This window comes from Acanthamoeba castellanii, assembly GCF_000313135.1.
Source record: "Acanthamoeba castellanii str. Neff unplaced genomic scaffold scf7180000084639, whole genome shotgun sequence".
NCBI lineage: Eukaryota > Discosea > Longamoebia > Acanthamoebidae > Acanthamoeba > Acanthamoeba castellanii.
Genome location: NW_004457431.1, coordinates 241598 through 267170, shown reverse-complemented (window position 1 = coordinate 267170; position 25573 = coordinate 241598). Strand labels below are relative to the sequence as shown.

Genomic DNA, 25573 nt, shown 5'->3' with positions numbered 1-25573 from the left:
AGGCAGATATACCGGTGTTGACTGTGGAAACGGGAGCGGTTACGACGTTACCAGAGCTGACGACGGTATTCGCCGCGTCGCCCAGAGCGGCGGCCACAAGGCAAGCAAGAACGAGCAGAGCAAAGATCTTCTTCCTGTGTACGGGACAAGACATATGTGGTGAGCTAGGCCACATGAACGTTGGCCAAAGGTGGTGAAGTACATTGTGATGTGGTTGGCGTTGGCGAAGTTGCGGCGAGGCGAGGAGCAGTGGATGATGAATGAGGAGCGTGATGGAGTTGTGCGCCATGGGTTGTATTTATAAGGACCCGTCGGCATGTGGGTTGATTTCTCCCCCGCTCGGTGGGCAGCCATGAAGCTGGAAGAGGCCGAATTATCGGTCTAATGCAGGTGCTCCTTTATCCAGCTCTTTTTCCTATTTGTTCAAATTCAAAACCCTGTGATCAGTGATCTTCAGTTCGGTCGAACGTTCTAGCCGGCTGAGGGTGGGGATCGTGCTGAAATGGAGAGGTTGACCGGCTCCAGACGAGGTGGTCTCTCGCATTTTACTGCCACTGCACCCGCCTTTAACATAGCCGTCGTTGGTGGGTACAAAGACCTTGAGCACCTCGACGTGCATGGCGAAAGTAAAAAGGAGGATACGGCACGGTGGATTCCCGGGTGGTCGCCCACCCCAGTACTAACACCGCCTGGCGCAGCTTAACTTCGCTGTTCGGATGGGAAGCGGTGCTTTCTGCGCAGTATGGCCGTATCCATCAGTTTACACTCTCTGGACCCATCGCAGCCTTGGCTCCCTATCATTGCTCTCTGTCGTGTGCGCCTCGCGCCATTCAGTATCTTCAGACGAGTTACCACCAGTAGTACCAGATTTTGCTTGTGTTTATGCCGTGGGTATTTGTACATTCCAACGAGCTCCTCTGCCTCCTCCTTCTCGTGCGTGTCGGCGTTGAGCATCAGGCGACGATGCTATTTACATACTTTTGGAAGCGCAGCTGGTAGGGTTTGGGAGGCATCGCCGATATTTGATCCTGCCGAGAGACAGAGTCGGTTACATAGCCACACCACGCACACACGAGATCAAGCAAGGGGGAGCGTACGGCATCGTGGATGAAAGACTTGAGCAAGCGCTCGCCCTTCTTCTTGAAGACGTATTGGGTGAGTATGTCGATGATGGCGATGTAGTAGATCTCCTCCCCGTCCGCCGACAGCACGCCGCCCATGAAGCTTTTGAACGCCGATGGATCCGTGTTGAGTTTCCTGCACGCCGCCATCAACATCAGCACCACCGCCAAGAGCTCTGGGTATTCAGCAAGAAGGGAGAGATTACCGTCGCGTGGCGGGAGACTGGACGACCATTGAGTCGTCGCTCGCCAGCGAGTGGATTCCCACCAGAAAACTGTAATCGCATATGTTCAGATTGGCCATCCACTGAAGGGGGGGGGTGAGTGTGGTCAGTTTGTTTTGTTTTCTGGTGGCGTCATGAAGAAGAAGAAGAAGAAGAAGGGGACAAGGCTCCATACCCGTGTGTCCTTCTCCACCTGTTCCATCAGCAGCGCCTTCAACGACCCTCCGATCTTGAGCTGCCGCTTGAAATTCATGTCCTTGAGCGCGATTGAGGGGTTGAACTTGCCCTCTTCCACCGCCACCAATCGGTCGATCGTCGATCCCTGGGCGCAGAGTGTTACCATCAATGCATTCTTTGGATCTTGGCCGAGCACACCAGAATGTCGCTGGGGAGCACAGAGAGGAGAGACACACCTTGAGGTCATACTGCTCGTCGATCGGCACCTCGGGATGGAACACGTTCTCCATCACCACAAAATTGATCTCCGAGTTTTTGCCCTGCAAGAGTCGATCAGCACTGCCGTTATTCTCCGAGTGACGTTTACGTGGTAAAGTGGTGGCGGTGAAGAACCGTACCTGGCGCATGGAATACATGCCATAGAACCGAGTCAACAGGGTGTTCGGATTGCTGGCGATATACTGATGAGGTGATGCCGATCGGTCAGTTACGAGTTACGAGTTACGAGAGGTTGAGCAGTTTTCAATTGCGAGAGAGAGAGAGAGAGAGAGAGAGGTGAGGTACGCACCTCGTAATAGCTGGGGAGGATTCGCTGGAGGAAGAGGAACTCGTCCGGCGGAAGGGTCTTGATGAAGAACCGACCGTCGTTGGACTTGAAAAAGAACGAGCCACTGCGCGCCGTGGACACCACCTCGCACAACGCGCACAGGTTGCCCAGGAACAGGGCGTTGCCCAAGATCTTCTCCGGACCCAAACAAAACTGTGTGCACACGCAGCGATTCAGGGTTGCGGTGAGGCAATGGAGCCGCTCGTCTCTGATCTGTGCAGGTCTTGTGACGCTTGGAGCGTACCATGTACAGACGCGCGTCGCAGTCAAAGGTTTCGCGAATCTTTCGGAAGACCATCGGGCAGTAGTCCTTGAAGATCCATGGCGGCGTGCCGGGTTCACTGACGACGGGAGAGAGAGAAGAAAGTTGAGTTCCCGTGAAGCCCGCGCACAGCAGCTCTGGTATGCGTGGAGCGTACTGCGCTAGCTTGTACTCTACTGCCAGTTCGCTGTCCCTGCTGGTAACCTCTCGTGCAGGAAGGGCTGTCGTCTCCGAAACCTGCGCGAAACGTTACACCACCGTACGATGTGTTGATCAATTTGCGGTTTGTTGCGGCGCAGCACAGCAGGAGTGATGAATAGTGTACCGATCGACGGATGCCGAGCATCATGTTCTGCACCATGCTCCAATCCTTGTGACCGAAAGTGATGGAGAGCTCCTTCTTTGGTCGACTTGACAGCGTCTTCAGGAACTCGAACTCCGTATCTGCAACCAAAGAATGCCATTAAATACCTGCGTGCGATGTCGTGCGCACATGTGTGGCGCGTGCGGTGTCAGGAACATGTAGAGACACACACGTACCGGTATCGAAAATAAGGCCGAGGCTCTGGAAGAAGAGCGTGTTCTTGCTGACGCAGGACTTGTACTGCTGCAGCGTTATCTTGCCGGAGACGTCCGCCATGAGAAGGATGATCTTATCGGCAAACGTCTTGGAGTCGTCGGGTAGCTTGATGTCCACAGCCTCCATGGCTCGATAGACGGCATCGACCAAGAGCTGAAGCTCAAACCGATCGATATACTCGTTGCCGTCCACATCGATCATCTTGAACGCATCTGCAGCAAATACCGGTGTCAGCATACACTCCGCACGGGCTGGCGGGCAGGCAGGCAGGCACCACGTGCAAGCGAATCACTACGTACACTCGAGGCCTTCATCCAGTGGACCTTTCATCATGACACCCATTCCGGTGACGTACATCTTGATGTCAACCCGGTTCGTCTTCTCCGGGTCGAACGCATTGAACAGCAGGCCCGTCACGCCCGGCGTGCTCATGAGCACACCAAGACTACCACCTATATACGAGTGAGAAGAGGAGAGAGTGAGTGAGCAGCAACAGCTCGTGGGGTGTCGATGGTGTTCAAGAAGAACAAGCAACATGCCTAGCTGGGCTTGGTTGATGATGCCGACTTGGTTAACGTCGATCTCGTTGAACTGGTCGAAGATCTTCTCCAGCTCCGCGGTGGCGAAGCGCAGGGGCTTCTTTTTCTTGGCCTTTTTCTTGCGTCTGCCGATGCCGATGCTGCTCCCGTCGGTGGAAAGGCTCATCCTCACCCCGATCTCTGTGAGTCTGCGCGTGAAGCGGGCTTCGCGTCGTCGGATGTCGTCCTGCGGTGTTCGGTTGATCCAATTACCCGACGCTTGAAGTCGCATGTTCGCGCCAGGACTGGCCGACTGCACGATCGTTGCTGTTGTCGTCGTTGTAGTAGTCACGTCCTGCGCAGTCACGGCCGGTTGTTCGTTGTCGTCTCCGTCTCCGTCGCCCTGCTTGATGATCCGACTTCTGGGCGAGTCGTGCCTCACACTGTCCACCGTGAGTTCCTCGTGCAGAGACGCCAGCACCTGGCGCGCCGGCTGAGACCGCGGCGACAGTGACTGCAGGGCGGCGGTGATCAGCGAACTCGAATTGCTGGCGGCGATGCCAGACTTCGCAACGGGCGGCAGGCTCGGTAGCGGGTGGTTGCGTGGGAACGAGAATTCGGACGGGGGCGACGGCATGCGTCGCCGCCCGATGTGGTCGCTCGCACTGGGCTGCGTGTGGTTCGCGAGCGACGAGGCCTGCGGTGCGGTTGGCCGCATTGTACGATGGATGGGGTACTCGTCCGATACTGACTCCCGCTTTCGGCTCTCGTTGATGCGGGCCGGGAGGTCCATCTGCACCGAGTAGGCCATCTTGAGCTCGTCCCGGGCCGGCTTGGCGGGCGCCGACATGTTGAGCGGGTTGGTGTGCGGCGGGTGGTGCTCGATGTTGTAGAACTCCCGATCCGGCCTGTCCTCGCACTTGCACGTGAATAGCGCAAACTTTCTGCACTTCTTGTGCACGACGTAACCGCATACTGATGGATGTGGCACACACAAAGAGGTTGGTGAGAAGCGTAAGCGATAGGCATCACATCGCATCGTGACTTGCGAAAAGCGCCACTACCGAGAAGGAGAAGGCATGACGGTACCATCGCACATGTAGTTGTCCTTGGCCACGATAGAAATGATGTAGCCCTTGCAGTAATCGCACGACGTCAGTTTGCTGTAGCGCGTGAGCCTGAACAGGTGTGCTGGTTGATCGAGCTCTAGGGTGCAGAAAGCGAATAAATGGATCACAGGTTATTGACTACCCCTTGGCCAGCAATAGTGACATGTGAAGACACCACGTACCGAATACAATCGGCTTCAGGTTGCTATCTTCGAGCTTAGGCTCGATGACGGGTTCTCGCAGTTGTTTGGCGTTGGCGAGCCCATAGGCCTCTATGCAGGAGCCGACCGAAGGCGAGCGAGCCCGGTGCCCGGGAGATGAGGCAACCGCCAGTTGCGAGAGGTCGTCTATCGCTCGACGATTGATCTCGCTCAAGGTCTTTCGACGTCCGCGCTGAACACAATAATTAGCACAACGAAGCACGCGTAAGTGAATGTGCGCCGCAATCCAAAGAGGCGGCAATAATGGCCAACGTACACTGCCTTCTCCGTCGCTGTCACTTTGTTCCTCGTCTTCATCGTCGCCCGTGCTGGCAGTTAAATCCTCGACTTCGGTCGACACTCGCGGCGCCATGGAAGGTGACGCAAACCCGCTACAGTCCACGTGGTAGCATCGGAAAAAGGTTAGCAGCCATATGGCCTTAGGGAGGGGAGACGAGTGTACCTGGCGGTTGGGTTCATCATGAGGCCAACGTCCATAATCTTGACGAGGTCGTGCCTGTTCATGCGCATGGCTACTTCACGCGCGGTTCCTTGATCGCCTGCAATAAAAGATTGAGCATCGACATCATAGCTGGAGCATTAGGTACTGATACATACCCGATAGGTGAATGTTGATCCCTCGGTCGACTAGCATGCTCACGACCTTTTTGTCACCGCTTCGCACCGCGTAGTGCAGAGCCGTTTCTCCGGTCCTGCACAGTGAAGGTGGATCAGCAACTGTGCTTCAAGCTCGCGAGGAGCAGAAGAAGCGTGGCCAGTAGGTACTTGTCGCAGAGGTTTATGTCCGCGCCGTGGCTCAACAGAAAGAGGACGCCAATCAAGTTGCGCTTGATTGATGCCCTGGGCGGTGACAGCAATCGTTAGGGAAACTGGCATCTCCTGTGTTTCGAGTGGCGCGTAAGCCGGTACCTCATCAGAGGGGTGGTCCCCTGTGCTGTCTGCGAGTTCACTGAAGCACCATTGGCCACCATCATAGCCAGGACCGATCGCAACTGGGCCTAGAGAGAGAGTGTGTGTGTTATCATCAGCTGAGTGTTGCGCCTGACGTGTGCCGTGGGCATTGAACATACCTCCTCAGCTTCGAAGGAGTGAGAGACAAGGTAGTGCAACGGAAGCGTGTTGTCGCAGGAAATGACCATCACGCCGATGCCCTCTTGCCTCAGCAAGAACTCGCACATGCGGAGGTCCCCAGAATGGCAAGCAATCTGCGTGGTAGAGGCCGAGTGAGCTGCCCACACCACTAAAAGCAGCTGCGAGATTGTAAAAAACGCGTACGTGGAGTGGCGTCCAGCCGGTCTTGTCCTTTGCGTTGAGATCGGCGCCTTTCGAAAGGAGGAACCGAGTGAGGTCCACGTTACCGTGCGATACGCAGAAGTGGAGCGGAAGCTCGCCCAGTCGATTGGGCGAGTGCAGAATGCCTGGTCCCTTGGTCGAGATCAGCTTTGCCGCAACTGCCCGTTTGTTCTGTTGCAAAGCTGCACACGCGGATGTAGCCAGTGAGGAGGTGTGCATGATTGAATGCACTCGTGGCCGCGTACGTACCATCGAACAGCTCAGGGCAGAAGACTGCCTCCTTCTTGGTGTCTTGTGGGGCGTCTTCTGGGTGGTCGTGCTGCCAGAGTGCTTCGAAGAGGGCCAGGAAGTGGTGATCGGAGAACTTGGTGGAACCCACCAGGTGCACCTCCTCCTCGTACTTGGCTTGCGCCCAGCCCCAGTCCTGCAGGGCCTCCTCTTTCGTCCACGCGCGGGCAATCTCGTAATTGGAGCCGCAGAGGATTATTCGGAATGGGGGGCTGCTGTTGGTGCCCGTGATGACCTTGAACAAACCGAAGGAGATCGTCTCGAGAGCGAAGTTGCCATCTTTGAGGTCTTGCACAACGGCCCACCAGCCGCCTTCGGCAGGCTTCGGCCGAATGGGGGGCATGCAAATTAATCCAAGATGATGAAGATATCACTCTCGACCGAAGCAGAGGCGATGACGACCCCGTCGACGTCGAATCAAGATCAGAGGGCGAGCGCCCACTTGCAAGAACCTTCCAGCCCGTGCGCCGAGATGTAGAATGAACAGAAAAAAGAAAAAGAAAAAGAAAAAGAAGCAACACGTCATTCTTTGCGTTCCGTTTGTTGATTGCGTCACCGCTTCTTGTTGTTCTTGTTGGCCGCCTTCGGCTGAACGACCTCGGCATCGATGAACTGCGGCGCTTTGGGTCTTCTCTGTCGCAGAGCGTCGGTGTCCTCGTCTTCTTCGTCGGACCACGCGTCATCCACGTCGGCGCTCGCCCCATGGGGAGCGCCACGCCCGGACCGCTCCTGGCCGGGCCACTCGGCGTCGGGCAGGACGATCAGATCCTCCCCCGCTTCCGCTGCATAAGAACGAACATCACACGTTAGCACTAGAAACGACGATCGGACTACAGGTGAGTGATGTGTAGGACATTCATACCATCGTGCGTCAGGATGAGCTGTCGGCTGTCGTTGTCGAAGAAGACGGAGATGTGTACGAAGTGCCAGTTGAACGTCTTCTCCGCCTGTTTGTTCTTGTCCCCCTCGGTCTCCACCTCGGGCTTGAGCCCCATCTTCTTCCTTTCCTTGGCTCGTTGCCTCCTCTCCGCCTTCTCTTCTACTTCTCGGTCTAGGTCGGCCTTCTCGTCCAGGTACCCCTGCACACAGATGCGAGCTCGCCTACCTGCTCACGGCGAGACCACATGCCAGAATTAATAGCCGGCAGATGCTTGGGCACAACACGGGCATAGGGCAGGCCTGCGTACCGGTCGCGGAGACGAGCCAATGTTCATCATACTCCCATGTCCGCACGGTCTTCATCTCGAACCGTGGATGCTTGTCGGCAATCTTCGGGTTCAGATACTCTCCTCTGTCCATCGCCTTCTCCATATCGATCATCACATCGCCTCCCATCTCTGTCCCGATCATGTTGAATGGGGGAGACACGAATGAAAACAACACAGGTGTGAGAAGGGCAAAGTGCACCTGAAACGCTGTAGAGAGAGAGATAGAGAGAGAGGCTCGCTATCACGTGTCGTACCGTGTCGTAGTCGCGACGCCTGGTTGATGGCAGCCAAGAGACTCATGGTGCGTGACACCTCGTGGGCCAGTGTTTCTTGGATGTGGCTCTGTAGCATACGTGAGAAGAAGTTGCCCTCCTTCTTTTTGGCCGCTGCTGCTGATGGATCGTACGAGGCCACCTCCCGTCCACCGAACAGCGATCGCGCCTTCTGTGCCAATGCCGAAGCCGCCATGTAGCCGGCGCCGCCTATTACGTCGCCCACAAGATCAGTTGTAGAATGCTCTCTACTACACTGCATTCAGGAGATGAAGATCGTACCGATGGCGAGGGCTCCGAGGGCACCATACTTGAGGCCCTGGATGGGCCAATCGATGGCCACCTTCCTACCGTACTTCTTGAGGTAGCCCATGGCCACCTGATCCACCGATTCGGCCAAATTGACCTCCACCCTTCGTCGAGAGCCGTTTCCTGCACCTTCGGCATCCTTCACGAATGGGCCTTCATTCTCTTTGTTGTTCCGACTGCTGGCGAATCCGCGGCCGCGTGAAGAGGGCAAAATGGCGATTTGAGATTTGGAGAGGGGCTGTTGCCGTGGCAGACGAGTGGAGGTGAGGAGGAGGCGGCAAGTGGAGGGAACGTGAAGTGAGGGGGCGTGGGATAACGCTGCTGTGCGCGATGCAGAGGTGCCGATTTTCCTGGAAATGAGCATTTGCGATGCAGTGTCGAAGCTTGCCGTATGCAGCGCCGTGTGTAAACCTGATCTGCTCGCCCCGAGACGAAGGGGTGCCCTGTGCATCGTTGTGAGGTTTGTTGCACAGAATCAGCAAGTGCTCGTGTGATGATGTCGCAGCTGCTTTGTTTGGCTCCAAGCAGTGAAAAGGAAATGATGAGAGAAATGTTCGCTATGCAAAGCACGAAAGCAGAGAAGGAGAGGTGAAGGGAATCCACGCGGTTCAGGCAATGAGCTCCCACAGGTGGCCAGTTCTTGGCATGGGCAGTTATTTGCTTTGAGCCACGTCACACACTGCCGTGTACTGTAAAGATTGCACAAGATGGACCACAAAAAGGTCGATAAGCACGAACACAACGATTCAAGAGCGGGTGAGCAGGTAGAAGAGCTGCGCGACGAGAATCCGTCAACCGTCAGCGAGGACACCAACGATGCCTTCGTGGACGCTAATCTGGCGCTGATGCGGGAGCTCGACGCGCTGGCCGACGCCCTGCAGTCTCTCCCTGTCGGTTTCAAGGAGAAGATGGACAGCCACCGCGAGAAGCTCGCGCACAAACTCGAGACCCGCTTGAAGAGCGTCAAGGACGGCATGCAGCGCGCCCCCTTCATCAAGACCCGAGACAAGTTCTCCTTCGTCGCCGGTACCGCACACTTCTCTCTTCTTAGCCCTTCTTTTCACTTCGTTCTTTGTCTTTCGCTTTCCTTTTCGCTTTCGTTCTTTCTCCTCTTTCTCGTACCGGGCCTTGCTTGGTTGTGCGGCCTCTCACGTGCAGCGACGACGCTCCCTCCCAGGTGTCACCAATGTGGCGTTGACGTTCCTTCTGTTGGGTCGTCACCCCGAGTGGGTGCCCATCTACTACACGCTGAAGGCGTTTCTCCTGCTCACCATCCGTTGGTATGTCTTCAAGTACGTATCAGCCCAGCTTCGCCGTTTGGCCACATCTTCACGCGCACGACCGAACCGCTGATTCTCCTTCTCGCAGAGGCAAGAAGTACCACTACTTCCTGTTCGACTTCTGCTACTACGCGAACATCCTCGTCCTGCTGTACCTTCACTTCTTCCCGAAGAGCGAGACTATGTTTATCATCTGCTTTGCCTTCTGCACCGGTAACTCCTCGTCCTCTTCGATCATTGGCCACAACCGGTTCATCATCTGTATTGCCCTCACACTCTTTCGTTGTCATCAGGCCCATTGGCGTGGTCGGTGCTGGCGTGGCGGAACAGTCTCGTCTTCCACTCGCTCGACAAAACCACGTCCCTGTTCATTCATCTCACGCCCAACATCCTGCTCTACGCTCTAAGATGGCTCGACGAAGACCCCGACAGGTGCGTCTACGACTCCCTCGAGCCCGACTCGTGTGCGTGCGTGCAACAACTCACTAGTTGCCGGGGTGTGTGCGACAGTCTTGCCACGTATGAGACACTTCGTGGGAAGGACGCCACCTTCACTCAGATGGTCTTCCTGCCCATCATTCCCTATCTGATTTGGCAAGTGCTCTACCTGATCAAGGTCCAAGGTAGGCACCATTCTGTGCGGCTCTTGACCTTCGCGTATCAATTGATAAGACTGATCACGTGAGTGCGCTCCCACTCGTTCGCTTGTTCAGTCATCTCGGCCAAGAAAGTTGAAGAGCAGGACTACCAAACCACGTTCCGTTGGTTCAGCAGCATGGACAAGGGCGGCATCGGCAAGCTCATCAAGAAGGCCAGCCCCAATCGGAGGCTCGCCGCATTTGTTGGTTGGCGCGCCTCTCACGCTCGTGTTTTCAGTGGTCTCGGAGCAAACAAATGCGCCCAGTACTCACGCGAGCGCGTATGTATGCAGGCTACCAGCTGCTCTACACGATTGTGACAATGCTGCCCTCGGTGCTCTTCCTCAGATACTTCTGGGCGCACACGATCCTCATCGGTACAACACCCTCTCCGATGGAGGCTCTCCCTTGCATCAACCTGCTCTACTTACTCTCTTCCGTCTCGGCTCAGCGGGCATGTGCATTTTGTCGGCGTGGAACGGCGCCAACTACTACTTTGAAGTCTTCAGCACCAGGTGCACCATCCACACATACTTGCGCGTTGGCTGCTTGCTCTGTGTGGTGTGTGTGTGTGGTGTGTGTGTGTGGTTATGCGTGACGCACTGTCTCACTCCCACATCCCTCTTCTTCTAGATACATGGAGAGCCTCGAAAGAGGAACGGAACGTATTGCCCGGCTCAGGCGCGGTTCCCTTGCACTCCAGCAGGCGATCAACATTGGCGACGACGCCGAGAAGAGCCAGTGACCCCCTCTCTCTCCCTCTTTAGTTGTGACTCGTCCGTATGGCGATTACCGTCTCTTTATGTTTACACGCGTCTGCATGTTGCTACACTTACATAGTAGTTCTCTGCTGGTGGTGATGATCTCGAATATGTTTCAATGTTTGCGACTATCGCACGACGTCGTCCGTCAGAACTGGCTGGTCCCGCTGGTAAAGCAAGGGGCTCGTCCCCATGTGGAGCACGCTGCACCTGTTGTTGGGCGAACGGATGAATGATGAGCGAACCACACGAACGACAACACCAAGGAGAGAAGAGTTGGCACGCACCCTCTTCTCTTTCGCCCGAGCAAACTGCCCAAAAGCGACCCGATCTTCACCGGTTTCTTGTTTTGGGAGACGAACGTAACGCCGGATGTCATGCTGGAGCCTGCGGTGTCATTGGTGAAGAGAAGAACAAAAGAGAAAAAGTAAGTTAGGGTCACGAAGACTGATAGCTCTCCGATTCCTCCACCTTGATGGTGTCTAAGGCGCTCGATGTTCTGACGCGATTGACACTCAGCGCACATCCCACCCTCATCACCTCCTCTTCCCTTCCATTAGATGATGCCCGCATTACCTCCCCCGAGCGAGTGCTTTCGCTTCTTCTCGGTGCTGCCGCTTGATGATGAAGTGGTCGCGGAAGCTGCTTCCTCTTGCTGCTGCTGCTCGCCTTCGCGGCCCCACGAGTTGAACAGGCTGATGGAGAAGTCGTAGATCGCGCTCTCGGCCTTGTCGTAGTGGCGCGAGAGGCTGTGGTCGTCGCCCTCGAACAGGATGATTTTCCGGGGCTCCTTGGCCCGCCGGTAGAGCTGTTTCGAGCAGTTGGCGCTGAGGCAGGTGTCCGCGGTCCCGTGCAGCAGCAGCAGTGAGCGCGGCGCGAGGTCGCCCACCGCGTCCGTGCCGTAGGTCTGCGACGCCACCGTGCTCACGCCGATCACCTTGTCGCTCTGCGCGCCGGCAGTGATTACCACCGCACCGCCAAAAGACCAGCCTAGAATAGTGACGTCGGTGAGTTGTAAGGGTACAATAGAGGGGGGGGGGTGAGCCAACATACCAACGAGGACGACTCGCTCGACGCCGTACTGGGTGTTGAGCTCGCGAATGGCGTCGTGGACGTCATCGACGCACATGGAGAGTTGGTTGGGCCGGCGGTAGTCGAGCCGTAGCGCGAGCACGCCGCTCTTCTGCAGCTTGCGGCTGAGCGTGGTGTAGATGCCGGACGGACCCTGCAGCCCGCCGCCGGCGCCGGCAACCATCAGCACTCCGCTTGCGAATCTGGCAGCGGCCGTTGGGCTGGGCAGGTGCAGGATGCCGCGCAGTCTGTTTCTTCCGAGCTCCACGTTCATGGTTGTTGGCAAGTGTTGCTGTTTAGTGGTTGGTTGAAGAATTGCGTGATGTTCGCTGGAGTGTGGTAGTGGTAAGCCAGTTTATTGGCAGAGAGTACTGTACTGCGGTGTGGTGGGGTCGAGGGTGTTGTGTCGCGGGGGAGAAAATAAAAAAGTTGGGTGGCTGTCGGCGAACACTTTTTAAAGGTGCTTCCGGAGCTTGCTTGAGTTTGAATGAGGGTCGATCTGCCAACTGACACTGTTCCTTCGGGGTGATTTCCTCGATTCCCTCTCCTGCTCGTGGAAAGTCGGGGAGGAGAGGCGCTTTTTTCGGCCGAAACTCCAAAACAAGAGAACCAGCTGGGATCCCAGCGGAAAAGATGACTTGGCAGCCGGACGAGGCTCAGATAGGCTGGGATCGACCAATGGCGCGCGTGGTAAGTTGCACTACAGGACCTGATCAAGCTGATGTGAGCAACCTGGCGTGCTGAACGAGGTAAAAGTCTGGAATAGCTTCAGAGAACCACCAGGAGTGATTTTCTATGATGGCTTTTCTTGTCTTTTTTTATCATTTTTATTTTGCCTCCATGGACGCACCAGCAGATGAAACTGCGGGCTCGCAAGGTCGTTCGAACGGCCGAGGCACAACGACTAGGGAGCATGTGCAGCGAGTGCAGGCCATCCTCCGCGCTCGAGTGCGTTCCTGTTTTTTTTTTTGTTTTTTTCTGTCTTACGTGTTCTTTTTCTTATTATTATTATTATTGTTATTTAATATTGGACCCTATCTTACGTGGTGACTCCTTTGGTTCGTGGCAGGGGGAAGAGGAGGCAGAGGAGGTCTCGACCACAAGCAGCGCACCAACGTCCGCCACAGCTGGCAATTGCTCAACTATGTGTTCTACACCAACGGTCTCGCCAGCGTGCCTGGTACCCGGGTGTGTGAAGGACGTGTGAGTGTGAGCACGCTCTTAGCCCCTCCCCCGCTCACAGATGGAGATTACGTGGACAACATTCACGAAAAGTGGTACTACAACTATCGTCTTCTCGAGAGTCATCACGGGTACGCCTGCTTCCATATCATTGGGGGTTCAGTGTGACCCTTTTCATATCGCCTGGTGAGCATTGACCCCGCTGCAGCTACATTCAGTGGCTCTTCCCCCGATTTGAGAGTGGTGGTACCAACGGCAGCTCCGAGGCGCTGACCTATGTACGTACACGCGCCACAGCTTGGTCCGCTGGTCTTTGCTAATGCGTACCGATCAGGATGAGGCCGCGCTTATTCGCCAGGACACGGGCTGTGCCTTCCGCGTTCTTCTCTCCTACAAGTGCGCTCTTCACTCCTTTTCACACGCGAGTGCGCACACATGCGCACGCTCGCGCTGATCCACGGGGCTGGCAGGTTGATGCTGAACTTCTACGGCCTGAAACTGGTCAACGTGGAGACCGGCGAAGTGGCGCGCACTGAGGAGTGGCAGGAGCGCTACAAGAACATGAACATCCTGACACACAACAACCTCAGGATCAGTACGTCCACCACCTCCTTCATGTTATTTGATGCTGGATTGAATATACATGTACCCTCTGGTAGGTCGAATCTTGGCCAGCCTGGGCCAGCTGGGCTTCGGTCGGTACAAGAAGCCGCTGTTCCTCCACTTCCGCAAAGAGATCATGGTACGCAGCGTCGCTGGCGCGATGAATGCGTGCAGTGGGTCGGAACGTAACCACGGTTTCCGACGCACGACGCGCGTGCAGGAGAACAAGCAGATCCCGCACAGCAAGGCTCCGATGTCGCGGTTCTGGGAGCCGCTGGTGATGAACGAAGACGACCCCGTGTACAAAGCCAAAACCAAGGAGCGAGGGCCTCAGGACCGCCAAGAATCCATCTTCTTCACTCACCTGGCCAATGGTAAGTCACTGCACAACTCAGCACACGACTCACGCACACATGCGTCACACGACGCTCACGCCGCGCTAGATTCCGATGCGTACAGGGAATTTGTGGAGAGGGAACGCGTGTTGCATGACGCGCGGGAGCTGTGGAAGAAGCAGAGAGCCGAGAAGGAGCGCCAGAAGAAAGAAATCAAAGACGCACGTATCGTCGGCAAGAGGCAACACCGGCCGAACCCCGCAGCAAGCAAGCCCGCCACCAAGACTCCTGTAAAGGCAAGCAAGAAGAACACCAAGACAAAGAAGAAATGACTTTAAAATATTCCAATAAATTCAAATATATTACAATTTTTCTAGGAATTGGTGCTAAATTTAGCAAGAAGAGAGAAAAAAAAATCAAAATCTCAAGAGACGACTGACCGTTGGGCGAGTAGTGCCAGAAAGATCCAAGATGCGCTTCGTCTCCAAGCTGATCAACGTTAATCTTCTCATTAGTATGTAAACCGAATGTTGAATTCTTGCCAGACAGCTTTTGACGCAAAAATTTGCAGAGCTCATCCAGACGCTCGATAAGATTGGGAAGACGTGCGTCGTGCACCTCACCCCCAAGAAGGTGGAGTTTATCCTTACTTCGGACATCACCGATGGAGTGCAAGTGTGGTCGGGTGTCAACGCGGTACGCCATTACATGTTTCATTCAATATTTTGATTTTTCTGATCGCAAGCTTGCAGGCCACTCTCTTCGACGACTATCGAATTGAGAGCAAGAACAACAACGAAATCGCCTTCGAGTTGAGCCTGGACAACGTTCTACGCGGCCTCAAGTCTGGTATATTTATTATTATTATTATTATTTTGATTCTTCTTTTTATTTGGCCTTACCCGCTTCCCATCGTGCAGGCCAGCTGGCGACGGACATCACCATGAAGCTGACAAAGAAGCAGAACATCCCCTACCTCAGCATTCTTATCGAGATCCAGCAAGTACGTATCTGCGTCGCTCTTCCCTGAGTCTCTTCTGAGTCCTCACTTGTCTGCGTCTTCTTCTTCATCTTCTGCTTGCAGAGCCATCAGATGATGACTGTGTTGCAGGACATACCTGTCAAGCTCCTATCGGCCTCACAGCTGGCCCAGTTCCAGGAACCTCACCTTCCCGATCCTGAGGTGCGTCTACTACTCTCTTCTTTTCTTTCGTTTCTGCGCCGGCTGAGCTTCCGTTGCACGTTGGTTTTTCGCCCAGGTGTGGATCATGATGCCGCCGCTGAAGCTGCTGCGAAACGTCATCGACCGGATGAAGAACATCCACGACTATTTCATCATCACAGCCAACATGGCCGGCGAGTTGACGCTCAAGGTGGAGACCGACATGGTCTCGGTCGCCACCTTCTACACCAACCTCGACCATCCTCAGATTGGTATGCCCAAGCCTTGCTTTAGCCGGCCATACCCTCGCGAGAGTGCGCTCACGACCACGCGCACGTGCAGAGGGTCGCAGTCCGCCGCGGAGAGACCAGGACAAGACGGCGGAGGTGAAGGTGGACATCAAGAAGTTCAACCGTTTCCTGTACAGCTACCAAGTGAGTCCCACCAACGTGATCCTGTGTATCATCGAAAACACTGCCCTCGTGCTTCACGTCCTGCTCGAGGTACGCGCACCACTTCACCACTTCATCATCATTTATTCCTCGCGCCGTGCGCCAGTGCCCTAACTTATCGAGTCCACGCCTCTGCAGGACCTGTACCTCACGTACTACATCCCCGTAGTGCTCTCGTGAGCGTTGGAGGAGGAGGCAAGACAGACCTGTGGTGGATTACACGATGTACAGCGTAGGGCGTGGCACCACAGTAACAATGCAAAGGTTGTTCTTTTGCCATAACTTCTACAGACGCGGTTCGCCCTCCTCTCCCGTCACAGTTGGATGGGCCTCGAGTCGCTTGCCCTGGGCCATTGCTTGCTGCAGGGCCGCGCGAAGGCCGTCGCCAGGGAGGGCCTTGGCCCACGCAAACGACGCGTCGCTTCCCGTGATGTCGTTCTTGTCCTCCTCGACGGCCAAGCGCGCGGCGAGTTGCTGGTTGTGGCGCAACTGGTTGAGCAGCCGCGTGCGCAGGCAGCTCTCGACCGACAGCCGCAGGCCTGGCTTGACCGTCGCGCCAGCCGCACCAGCCGCACCAGCCGGTGTGGTGTCCGTCGTCGTCGAAGGAGTGGTCGCTTTCGGCTTGCTGTTGTTGTTCACCTTCGCCCACACCTTCTTCTTCTTGACCTCTTTCTTCGCCGTCGGCTTGGGTTGTGCGTCGGCGTCGCCGTCGGTGTGGTCCGTCTTGGGTACGCGGTAGATGCTGCGGATGTCATCCAGCCACGTCTCGACCCTCTTGCCGCCGTAGCAGCGCCCGACGCTGTTGAACAGCTGCTGCGCAGAGTGGCCGTGCCTGTCGCGGTTGGCCTTGACCTGCTCCATGACACGGCGCGCCACGTCGTGCGCCGAGCCGTCGTCCTCGTTGCTCTCATCACCGCCATCGTCGTCGTCGGCCTGGCGCGTCTTCCAGCCGCCGAGGTGAACGCTGATCAGGCTGGGGTGCGTCTCGACATGGCGCAGGAGCCGCCGCAGCCCGACGAGGCCCACTTGGCACCCGACCAGGTCGAGCGCGGCCAGCGTGTCGTTCGTCGCCATGGCGTCGAGCAGGTCCACGACGCCGTCGTCGCCGAGCTGGTAGTTGGCCCTGAGCTCGAGCACGCGCAGGCTGCGGTTGGAGGCGAGCGCGCGGCCCAGCGCCCTGGCTCCGACCCGCGTGACCTGGTTCTTGTTGAGGTTGAGCGCCACCAGCGTGCGGTTGGTCGCCAGCATGCGCGCCAGGGCCGCCACGCCCGCATCGCCGATCCGGTTGGGTCGGCCGCCCATCACCACCGTGCTCTTCTGGTAGCCCAGGTTGAGCCTTGTGCGCGCCGCAGCCGCAGCCGGTGAGTCGTCGGTCAGCTCAATTAGAGAGGGGGGGGGGAGAAGGGAATGAAGCGTACATCTGGAGGGCCGAGTTGGGGTTGCTGATGAGCGCTTCGGCCAAGGCCGCCGCGCCATCGTCTCCGATGTCGTTGCTCGCAAGCGTCAGCGCGCTATAGTCGCGAGTGGTGGGGAAAGTGTGAGAAATAGTGTGACGCATTATTGGAGGAGGAGGGGGGTTAAGGTACCGCAGTGTGGAGTTGGTGGCGAGCACACGAGCAAAGGCGGCCGCCCCCTCATCGCCCATGTCGTTGACGTCCAGGTACAGCTCTGTCGCACGGTTGGTGGTGTTGTTGTTGGTTGTTGGTTGGTGTTGTTGTTGGTTGTTGAGCTCATGCGCATCACCACCACCGCGCACCGCGCAAAGTGCGTACCTTGCAGGACGCGATTGTGCTCCAGGCTGTGGGCAAGCCTGGCAGAGCCGGCCGGTCCAAGCGCGTTGCCGCCCAGGAAGAGCACCTCCAGCCTGCACCGCTCGTCCTCCCTGGGCGCTCCGACCGTTAGTGCGGTGGTGTGTGCTATGTGCGTGTGCGTGTGCGTGTGCGTTGACGGGAGCCGGCATACAGGAGGCGGGCCAGGTGTTGACCGCCCTCGGGTCCGATCTTGTTGAAGACAAGGTCGAGCAGGAGCAGGGCGTCGTTGTCGCCGGCCAATACGCGAGCGAGCGACTTGGCTCCCTCCGGCCCGATCGAGTTCCGCTTGAGCCACAGCGCTATGTGGAAACACACGACACACGACACACGACACACGACACACGACACACACACGGTCAGTCATACCCAGACAAGAGATCTGGCAAGCCACACTGCAGACCACGCACGAACCCTCCACGGTCTTGTTCTCCTTGAGCGAGTCGGCCAACGCCGCCGCGCCTTTCGGCCCAATGTCGTTGCAGCCCAGAAACACGGTGCGCAGGGTCTTGTTATGGTGCAGCATCGCCGCGATCGCCATCGCTCCCTCCGGTCCGATCTGGCCCCTCCACAGGTCAGCAGAGCTTCTGTATTTATTTATTATTTATTATTTATTTATTTTAAATAAAATAAGAATACAATCGAATAAATAAGAATAATATATGGAAGCGAACGTACCTCGTCCGCACCGAGGAGGACGCTGCGAGCGGAGGCCAGTGGCGTTGGGGGTGCATCGCCGTGGAGGGAGGCGCGGGTGAGGGCATCGGCCAGCGTCTGGGCGCCCTCAGGCCCCAGAAACTGCTTGCACAAATCAATCTTATTGACCGCCTCGGCCTGCCTCTTCCCCTCGCCTGCTTCTTGGTGATGCTGCAGCTTCAACTTGGCCAGCGTATCGTCCAGCGTGTACGTGTTCACCAGTCCTCCAGCCCCGTCCATCTCGACACCGCCCCCTTCCATCTTGCGTTGTTGCTGTTTTTCTTTTTATTATTTTTTCAAACGCTTGGGTCGACTTTCGTGTGGTTGGCCGAGGCAAGCGGGAGGCTTTTCGCTGCTCTTGCTCATGTCCTGGACCCGCACCGGCTTGTCCGGCACTTACATCTTCACCTCACCCTCAGACGCTAGCATGGACGGCAACACAGTACTTGCCAAGAGGCCCCCACTTCTTCACCAGCGACTTCTGCCGCACCTATACGCCATCATCATCTTCTTCTTGATGATGGCGGCTTCCTCTGGCGCGGCCGATGTCAGACCAGCAGGAGGGGCAGGCGACAGCCAGACGCCGCCCGTGCCCATCGTGCTCCTGCCGGGCCAGACCTACGCGCAAAACTTTGACGGCCTGGCAGCGCACGGCACGGACCACCCATTCCCGCCCGAGGAGAAGAGCGGCCTGGAGGCGGGCTGGTGGACGTCGCGTCCAACCTACAGCGCCAGCACCGGGTCCTCCGCGCAGGGCGGCGGCCTGTTTAGCTACGGGCAGGAGGGCAGCGGGGAGCGCGCGCTGGGGTCGCTCACCTCTAACCAGATGCACCACACCGCCTGGGGCGTGGCCTTCATGGTCAATGAACACGAGACCTCCGACGTACGCTGTCTTTCTTCTCCTCCTCCTCCTCCTTCGGCCTAGGTGGGCTCACCTGTGAATGCACCCCCCCCCCAATGTGCAGACGTATCTGTGGGCGCTGGAGGTGGCGTACAACGGCGAGCAGTGGAGCGCGGGCGGCTTCAACAGGACCTCGATGTTGGTCTTCGACTACAGCATTGTGTCCACGGCGGACTACGAGCGTAGCCAGAAGTGGGGCTACTTCGACGTGGTTCGTATTTTGTTATTTGAATTTATTTACACTTTTTTTCCTCCCCTCTGCTGACGGCAGCGGCGTAGACGCCCGGCCTTTGGATGGTAAAAGACAGACTGTCGTTCACCAGCCCAGTGACCGGCGGAGAGGAGCGAGAGTTGAACGGCAACGAGCCGGCCAATCGTCGGGCCGTGAAGCACACCCTGGCAATTGACGACTGGGGTAAGGACAAGATTGTTCAGCTCAGGTGCGGCAGCATGTTCCCACACTTGATGGTCGTAGTGGCCAACACCATGACAACGCTCACGCAGATAATCAATGATGTACAGATGGACCCACAGGGACAGAGAGGGCAAGGACAATGCGATGGCGATCGACGACTTCAGCGTGACGCTGGTGCCGCTGAGGGAGGTGCGAGGTTCCGCGGCGGCGCACCATCGCAAGCGCACCTGGCTCTACGCCGGCATCTCGGTCGTGGGCGCGGGGCTCTTGTTGATCATCGCCGGACTGGTCATCACCCTCATCATCAAGCGGAGGCGCAACGCCCGCGAGGGCGAACACAGCTACGCCCTCCTGCGGCGAGACGAAGAGGGAGGGGACGGTCTTGGCCCAGGCAACACGAGCATCAACCCGCCCGAAGTGTACGTCATCCCTTTCTCGATCTGCAACCACGCTCCATTGCTGCTTACCATCACATACGTGATGCCGATCCAGGGCAGTGATGATGCCGACTCCGTACGCCCTGGCTATGCCTCCGAGAGCTGGCTTTCGTCCGGACTCTGACGCGTCCTCGTTTGGCGCCGCGCCTCCGCACCACGACGAATCTGACCACTTGGAAGGTGGCCCCTGGGTGCGCTGTCAACCCACGAGCTGCGAGAGCTGCGGCGGTGTTAAGGGCGTTCAGTTCGTTAGAGAATAGCTTTTGCGTTGGTGATTATGACTCCACTCGCCGTCAAACCACGACAAATGCGACATCAGCGCGGTATGGCAGGTGCACAAGGGCACGAGGATAATCGGGGAATGCGTGGCCAGGAGGGGATGCAATTCAGCACCAAGGAACGAGGCCAAGGTTGCGGCCATATCCTCCAACTTGATGGTCTTGCAGACGGGTGGGTTCATCCCGACTCGTCGAGACTGTGGAACATGCTCGAACTGCCAACGATGAGGGTGCGCATGCCGAAGTCCCTGAAATTGGGGAACACCGTGATGCTGTGGGGCCAATGGTCGAGGATGTAGGCAACGAGTAGGATGATTAGACCGAATCAGGGATGAGGAAGGGGGAAACGTCTTGGCCGAGCTTGAGCTAGAGCGGGTCGTAAGCTGGGAGCATACCATCAAGCAGGGCCGTTAAACTGTGAATGTAGTGGCGGAGAAGCGGGAGAGATTGGCGAGGGGAGAAGAAAGAAACGAAGAGCTGGACTGCCCCATCACTCGTGAGTTGTGGTCTCTGCTGAACGTCGTCACCCGAGCGGACCAAAAATAAAGAATGAGCAAAGGCCGTTTTCTCATTCTTTTTCAGCGGCTTTTTTGGATCAAGATGTCGAACAACAAGAGGAAGCTGTCGGCCTCTACGCCGGCCGCTACCTCGCACCCGCCGCCGAAGAAGCGCTCCTTCCAAGCGAGCGGCTCTGGAGGTGGCGGCGCCACCATGGCCGCGGTGGGCTATGGAGTAACATTCGGCGCTGCTGGCGAAAAGGTGCGCAGATTGCTTGAATGATTGAACACGGCAAATCGAGCCACGAAGCTATGGTAGGTAGAGAGTAACCGCATTCTTTAACGTCGATGGTCATAGAGCGAGCTCGAGCTCCTGCAGTACCAAAATCAGTCTCTTTCGACCCTGCTCAAAGAGAAGAAGGAAGAGATTTCTTCCTTGCGGACGAAGCTGCGCACAGTTGAGGCTAAGGAAAGGGAATCAAGCAACGGGCTCGCCTACGTGACGCAGCACTGGAGTTCGGTACGTCAGCCCCCCCCCATTGCTACATCAGATTGGGCTGGCGTGCCAACAACTAAATGATACGCTGGTTCTCGATCGGTGCAGCTCGATGAAAACCTGCACACTGTGCTGGCTACAATCGAGCCAGCTACGGTGGATGAAATTTTGCGAGAAGGTACCATCGCCTGCCGTTGTGTCAGTGCTTTCCTGTCCTGACCCGAAATCTCTTCACCGACAGAATCGAGGAGGGTCCATCCTCCGGAAGATGAACGAAGCTTCCTGCAGATGCTGCTGGGCGATGAGGGGGATTTGATGAACGAGGAAGAAAGAAAAGATATCAAGAAGGAGAAAGAGCTTGGCAACGAAGATGAGCAGGAGCTTGATGAAGAGGAAGCCGAGGCTAGGGACGAGGAGTACCAAAAACTGCTGCTCAAGCAGCGGATTGACCCCGCGCTCGAGCGACGATCTTCGTTTACGAAACAAATCCTCATAAGGGTTTGTGACGCGCTGCAGAAGCAGAAGCGAAGGAGCGACGACCTGGCCAGACGACTTCAAGATGCAGGTAAGTGCCCCCCCCCCGCTAATCCACTAGATCACTCTTGCATGTTGTGCACAGATCTCCTGACTTCCTACTCATTTTGCCCTCCACAATGAAGCGAGTCTTGAGCGAGTGATGGTGGAAGAGAGCAATGGGCTGCGCGAGCAGGTGGCCGGTTTGGACAAGCTTGTCGCCAAGCTGCAACACAAGAACATGGAGCTGAGCAGAGGATATTCGAGCGCCAAGACAGGTGAGTGCGCCGTTTTGATTTGTATTCATAGTGAAGGGGGCAACGAGCACAGGTGCAGGCCTCACCATCTTCGTATGCGACCAGGTTGGGTGCAAGCTGAGCAGAAGATAAGGGTGCTCACTATGGACATCGAAGATTTCAAGGCAGATCTGTCGACGTGCCACAACAGGATCGAGAGATTGGTGCTTATCAGATGAGCGTTCTTTGTTTGTCAGCATTTTAGAGCGGATCCTTACCTCAGCTTTGCATTTTGCCTCCTTTCAGAACAAAGCGCTGCAAGAGGCGCAGACTAAGGCGGCCACGGCTGCCGCAAATGCACCGGCCCCTGCTGCAGCTGCTTCCACTTCGTCTTCGTCTTCGTCATCGCCTTCTCTTGGCTCGCATGAGGTAAGCTGTCCAACGTGTCAAACAAAACCCAAACACAACGATGGCAATGTTCCATTTCCTGACTGCTGTGACATCCAGGCTCCAGAGGAGGTGCAGAAGATACGCGAAGAGCTGGCCGACGCCAGAACCGTGGAAGAGAACAGGCTGAAGGAGATACAGAAACTGCGCCAAGACCGCGCGGAATTGAAGAACGAACTAAACGAACTTAATGACAAGGTATTTGTTGCCACCTGCTTTTGATGGTCTTGGAGCTGAGCCGGCGCTGACCCAGTTGCGGTTGCAGCTGCTCAATCTGCCGGAACACGTCGTCCGCACATCGCCTGCTTTCAGGATGCTAGAGACGCATCTGCAGATGGCTGTGATGGATTACGAGTCGCAGAGAGGATTGTGCTCGCAGCTGCAGAGGAGTGTTGCTACTCTAGAGCAGGAGAGGCGGGAGGAGAAGGATCGGGCTCAGGTGCGTTTCCTGTCTGATGGTCAGTGTCTCCTCGTATCTCGCCTCTCTTACCTATGCTCGCATCGATCACCCTCAACCGCAGAAAAACGAACAAGCCAGACGGCAGGAGCTGGAGAAGGAGATCAAAGAGAAGGATGCAGCTCTCGCTCGCATACGAGGCGAGAGAGACAACCTTATCTATCGCTTAGAGCAGAAGAAGGCATCACTCCCGAGCCAGCAGGTAATATATCACCATCACCATGATGTCCTGCCTTACTGTGCTGCCAGTGCCACTGCCCGCCGGTCACCCTAATACGCCACCTCAACCATCCGGATGCAGTTGATCAACGAGTTCAAGATGACGATCGCGACGCTCCAGGATCAAAGCGCCAAGTTGCGAAAAGAGCTCGAAAAGCTCCGGGAACAGAAGGACAAGGAACGAGGCAGGGAGCCTGAGAGAGCTCACACCAGCGAGCCAAGGGTAGCTTCCCTCTCCTCATCGCCCACCTTTTTCCCCGGCGTTACTGAACGTTCCAGTCCGTTTTCTCTCAGGCTCCTGAAGTTGCAGAGCTGCAAGAGAAAGTCAAGGTGCTCCAGCGAGGGATGGACGACTTTAAGAGGTGAGCGCGTTTCTTTCTCCGCGCCTTTGACTGTTGGGTTGACTCTTCATGCTCTCGTGCTTAGGAAACACGACGATGCGCAGAGGGAATTGAGATCGATAACCGAAAGCCTGCCTAGGGAACAGCGCGAGCTGCATGAGATTCGACGTAATGAGCGCAAGCTGGCCGATGAGAACACCTATCTCAAATCTCGCCTCGCCAAATACGAGCCCAAGAACAAGCTTGTTGCTCCCGCACCCTCTGGGCCGTCCTCGTCCTCATCCTCGTCTTCCTCTTCCTCTTCCTCTTCCTCATCCTCATCTGCATCGCCCCACCCGCATCACCACCACCAACACTCGCACGACAAGGTACCCTGTCTCAGTGGCTAACTCACACGGTGACGTGGCTCCAAGCTGAATCGTTCCCCCACAGGAGAAGGACTATCCGCGCTTGCTGTCCAAAGCAGACCAATCGATCCGAGAGCTCCAGAAATCACTCGACGCGACCAAAGCGGAGAACGCGGCGTATGTTCCTCGTGCAGCCGGCTGTGCTGTTGCTGATGTCGCTGACAATTTGTGCAACGATTGTTGTTCGTGCAGCTATCTGTCGGAAATGGAGGTCATTTCCAAAGAGTTCGAGTCCACAATGGAGCAAAACACGAGGTTGCTGCACGAGCTATCCGACAAGGACGAGACCACCACCAAGCTCATGTCCGACGTACGTCCCGCTATTCACCGCCCTCTGACCGCGCTTGCTTAGCCTTTCCTTGTTCACACGATTACAGAGGATCAAGTCCGAGCAGCTGCAGAACCAGCTTCGAGAGGAGACGAAACAGCTCCAGTTCCAAATTAAGCTCGCGGGCGAAAGGTTTGCCTTTGCCCCTCAAGAACTTGATCGTTTATGCGACATGACTCACATCCCTTTCACACTCGATCATGTAGATATGAGCAGCAGAAGGAGCTGCTCAAGCGAGAGGAAACGAAGGCCAAGATGATCGAGGAACAGATGATCAAGGCCAACGAACAGATCTCCTCGTTCACCAACCTGATTGAGGCTCACAAGAGGGCCGCTAGGGACGCTGCACAGCAGCTTGTGGAGTTCAAGGCCAAGCTGGTACCTAACGCGCTGCGCTAATCTTGCTACGCTCAAGAGGCCGGCTCTCACCGCGCTTTGCCTGCAGGACCAAGCGACTGCCGCTCTCGCCGAATACAAGAAGAAGCTGGACGAACAGAGCAGCGCGCTTGAAAGAGGAGAGGACAAGATCTCCCGCCTGATGGAGGAAAGGAACACGCTCAAGAGAAAGGTTGAGCGTCTGTCGGCCAGAGGGTCGGTCGATACTCTGCTCGAGGAAGAAGTCAGCACGCTCCGGGTACGTCCCTCTTTCATGTGTTTTGTGCTCGATTCTTGCCCTTCGCCAGCACTCTGATCTTCTTCTGTCTCACGCATGTTCACTCAAAACAGAAAATGCTGCGATGCCCCGTCTGCAACGACAACATGAAGGATACGGTCATCACGCGCTGCTTCCACGTGTTCTGCAACCCGTGCGTGAAGAGCAGACTGCAGCTGCGCAACAGGTACGCCTTGATGCTTCCCCTCAGCCCAACTTATATTGTCGATGAGCCCCCCTGCATCTAACACCCCTCGCGCAACACAGGAAATGCCCGGGCTGCGCCAAGCCCTTCGGAGAGAACGATGTACACAGCATCTACCTTGGCTTCGACGACGTGAAAGACGAAGAAGACTAGCGAGCCTGTTGTAGCTCTGCATCAGCACAAAAGAGTTGCCCCAACACTGTGGACACTGTGGCGCCGCGTGCGGGTTCTTTTCGTTCGCTTTTTCTCTAGCGCTCGTTGGGACCTTGGGCTGCCGATTGGGCGGTTCAGCCGACGGCTTTTGGACGCTCGAGTACGGGAGCTGGGCGGGAGCTGCGCGAGGCCTGTCTGTCGGGGAAATTCTAGGGAGTGTCGACAGGACCCTGGGCTGTGACTCGTGGGGCGAAGGACCAGGAAAGAGAACAACAGGAGAAAGGAGAAGATTAGCGGATCTTGCCATTCGTGCAATCGACAAGAGGTTGAAGCATTCCCCAATAAGAGGGTCCCAATTCCTACTTAAAATCCACTCTCGATTCGACTCATCGCGTACGTTGCGGTCTGCGCTTC

General features: G+C 56.4%; 8 protein-coding genes and 1 pseudogene across 8 annotated transcripts; 5 read left to right on the top strand and 4 right to left on the bottom strand.

Annotated features, from left to right (window-relative positions):
- Positions 1–953: 953 nt before the first annotated feature.
- ACA1_088920 (phorbol esters/diacylglycerol binding domain containing protein) lies at positions 954–6743 on the bottom strand (the record flags this gene model as incomplete). Its single annotated transcript, XM_004338610.1, has 23 exons — positions 954–1028; positions 1098–1257; positions 1328–1428; positions 1521–1667; positions 1759–1842; positions 1921–1983; positions 2091–2282; positions 2374–2470; positions 2549–2628; positions 2717–2835; positions 2932–3183; positions 3295–3416; positions 3507–4464; positions 4579–4695; positions 4781–4991; positions 5076–5190; positions 5262–5358; positions 5417–5511; positions 5585–5659; positions 5729–5811; positions 5890–6024; positions 6095–6294; positions 6362–6743. The coding sequence occupies 23 exons, from the start codon at positions 6741–6743 to the stop codon at positions 954–956; spliced, it is 3960 nt and encodes a 1319-aa protein (XP_004338658.1).
- A 209-nt stretch (positions 6744–6952) lies between these two features.
- ACA1_088910 lies at positions 6953–8640 on the bottom strand (annotated as a pseudogene).
- A 256-nt stretch (positions 8641–8896) lies between these two features.
- ACA1_088900 (uncharacterized protein) lies at positions 8897–10852 on the top strand (the record flags this gene model as incomplete). The annotated part of the gene is made up of 9 exons (XM_004338609.1): positions 8897–9215; positions 9367–9481; positions 9558–9682; positions 9763–9901; positions 9980–10092; positions 10183–10314; positions 10401–10484; positions 10559–10622; positions 10741–10852. The coding sequence occupies 9 exons, from the start codon at positions 8897–8899 to the stop codon at positions 10850–10852; spliced, it is 1203 nt and encodes a 400-aa protein (XP_004338657.1).
- A 572-nt stretch (positions 10853–11424) lies between these two features.
- On the bottom strand, positions 11425–12213 carry ACA1_088890 (uncharacterized protein; the record flags this gene model as incomplete). The annotated part of the gene is made up of 2 exons (XM_004338608.1): positions 11425–11858; positions 11922–12213. 2 exons carry the CDS (start codon positions 12211–12213, stop codon positions 11425–11427), a joined length of 726 nt encoding a protein of 241 aa, XP_004338656.1.
- Positions 12214–12797: 584 nt separating this feature from the next.
- ACA1_088880 (opioid growth factor receptor (ogfr) region protein, putative) lies at positions 12798–14391 on the top strand (the record flags this gene model as incomplete). The annotated part of the gene is made up of 9 exons (XM_004338607.1): positions 12798–12819; positions 13009–13119; positions 13183–13252; positions 13330–13399; positions 13456–13517; positions 13592–13716; positions 13781–13863; positions 13945–14098; positions 14168–14391. Coding segments are annotated over 9 exons (921 nt in total), but the record flags the coding sequence as incomplete, so codon positions are not given.
- Positions 14392–14530: 139 nt separating this feature from the next.
- Positions 14531–15853, top strand: ACA1_088870 (checkpoint protein hus1, putative; the record flags this gene model as incomplete). The annotated part of the gene is made up of 8 exons (XM_004338606.1): positions 14531–14573; positions 14631–14755; positions 14812–14908; positions 14980–15062; positions 15144–15242; positions 15319–15493; positions 15564–15724; positions 15812–15853. The coding sequence occupies 8 exons, from the start codon at positions 14531–14533 to the stop codon at positions 15851–15853; spliced, it is 825 nt and encodes a 274-aa protein (XP_004338654.1).
- Positions 15854–15958: 105 nt separating this feature from the next.
- ACA1_088860 (leucine rich repeat domain containing protein) lies at positions 15959–18438 on the bottom strand (the record flags this gene model as incomplete). Its single annotated transcript, XM_004338605.1, has 7 exons — positions 15959–17009; positions 17092–17184; positions 17260–17341; positions 17446–17555; positions 17636–17783; positions 17896–18040; positions 18160–18438. The coding sequence occupies 7 exons, from the start codon at positions 18436–18438 to the stop codon at positions 15959–15961; spliced, it is 1908 nt and encodes a 635-aa protein (XP_004338653.1).
- Positions 18439–18697: 259 nt separating this feature from the next.
- On the top strand, positions 18698–20054 carry ACA1_088850 (endonuclease; the record flags this gene model as incomplete). The annotated part of the gene is made up of 4 exons (XM_004338604.1): positions 18698–19060; positions 19143–19289; positions 19358–19518; positions 19601–20054. The coding sequence occupies 4 exons, from the start codon at positions 18698–18700 to the stop codon at positions 20052–20054; spliced, it is 1125 nt and encodes a 374-aa protein (XP_004338652.1).
- A 754-nt stretch (positions 20055–20808) lies between these two features.
- On the top strand, positions 20809–25159 carry ACA1_088840 (zinc finger, C3HC4 type (RING finger) domain containing protein; the record flags this gene model as incomplete). The annotated part of the gene is made up of 20 exons (XM_004338603.1): positions 20809–20967; positions 21064–21225; positions 21310–21379; positions 21443–21766; positions 21861–21992; positions 22077–22174; positions 22257–22379; positions 22458–22595; positions 22663–22836; positions 22919–23056; positions 23156–23296; positions 23368–23435; positions 23500–23659; positions 23847–23938; positions 24014–24131; positions 24199–24281; positions 24356–24527; positions 24595–24783; positions 24876–24988; positions 25069–25159. 20 exons carry the CDS (start codon positions 20809–20811, stop codon positions 25157–25159), a joined length of 2745 nt encoding a protein of 914 aa, XP_004338651.1.
- Between the last annotated feature and the right edge of the window lie 414 nt (positions 25160–25573).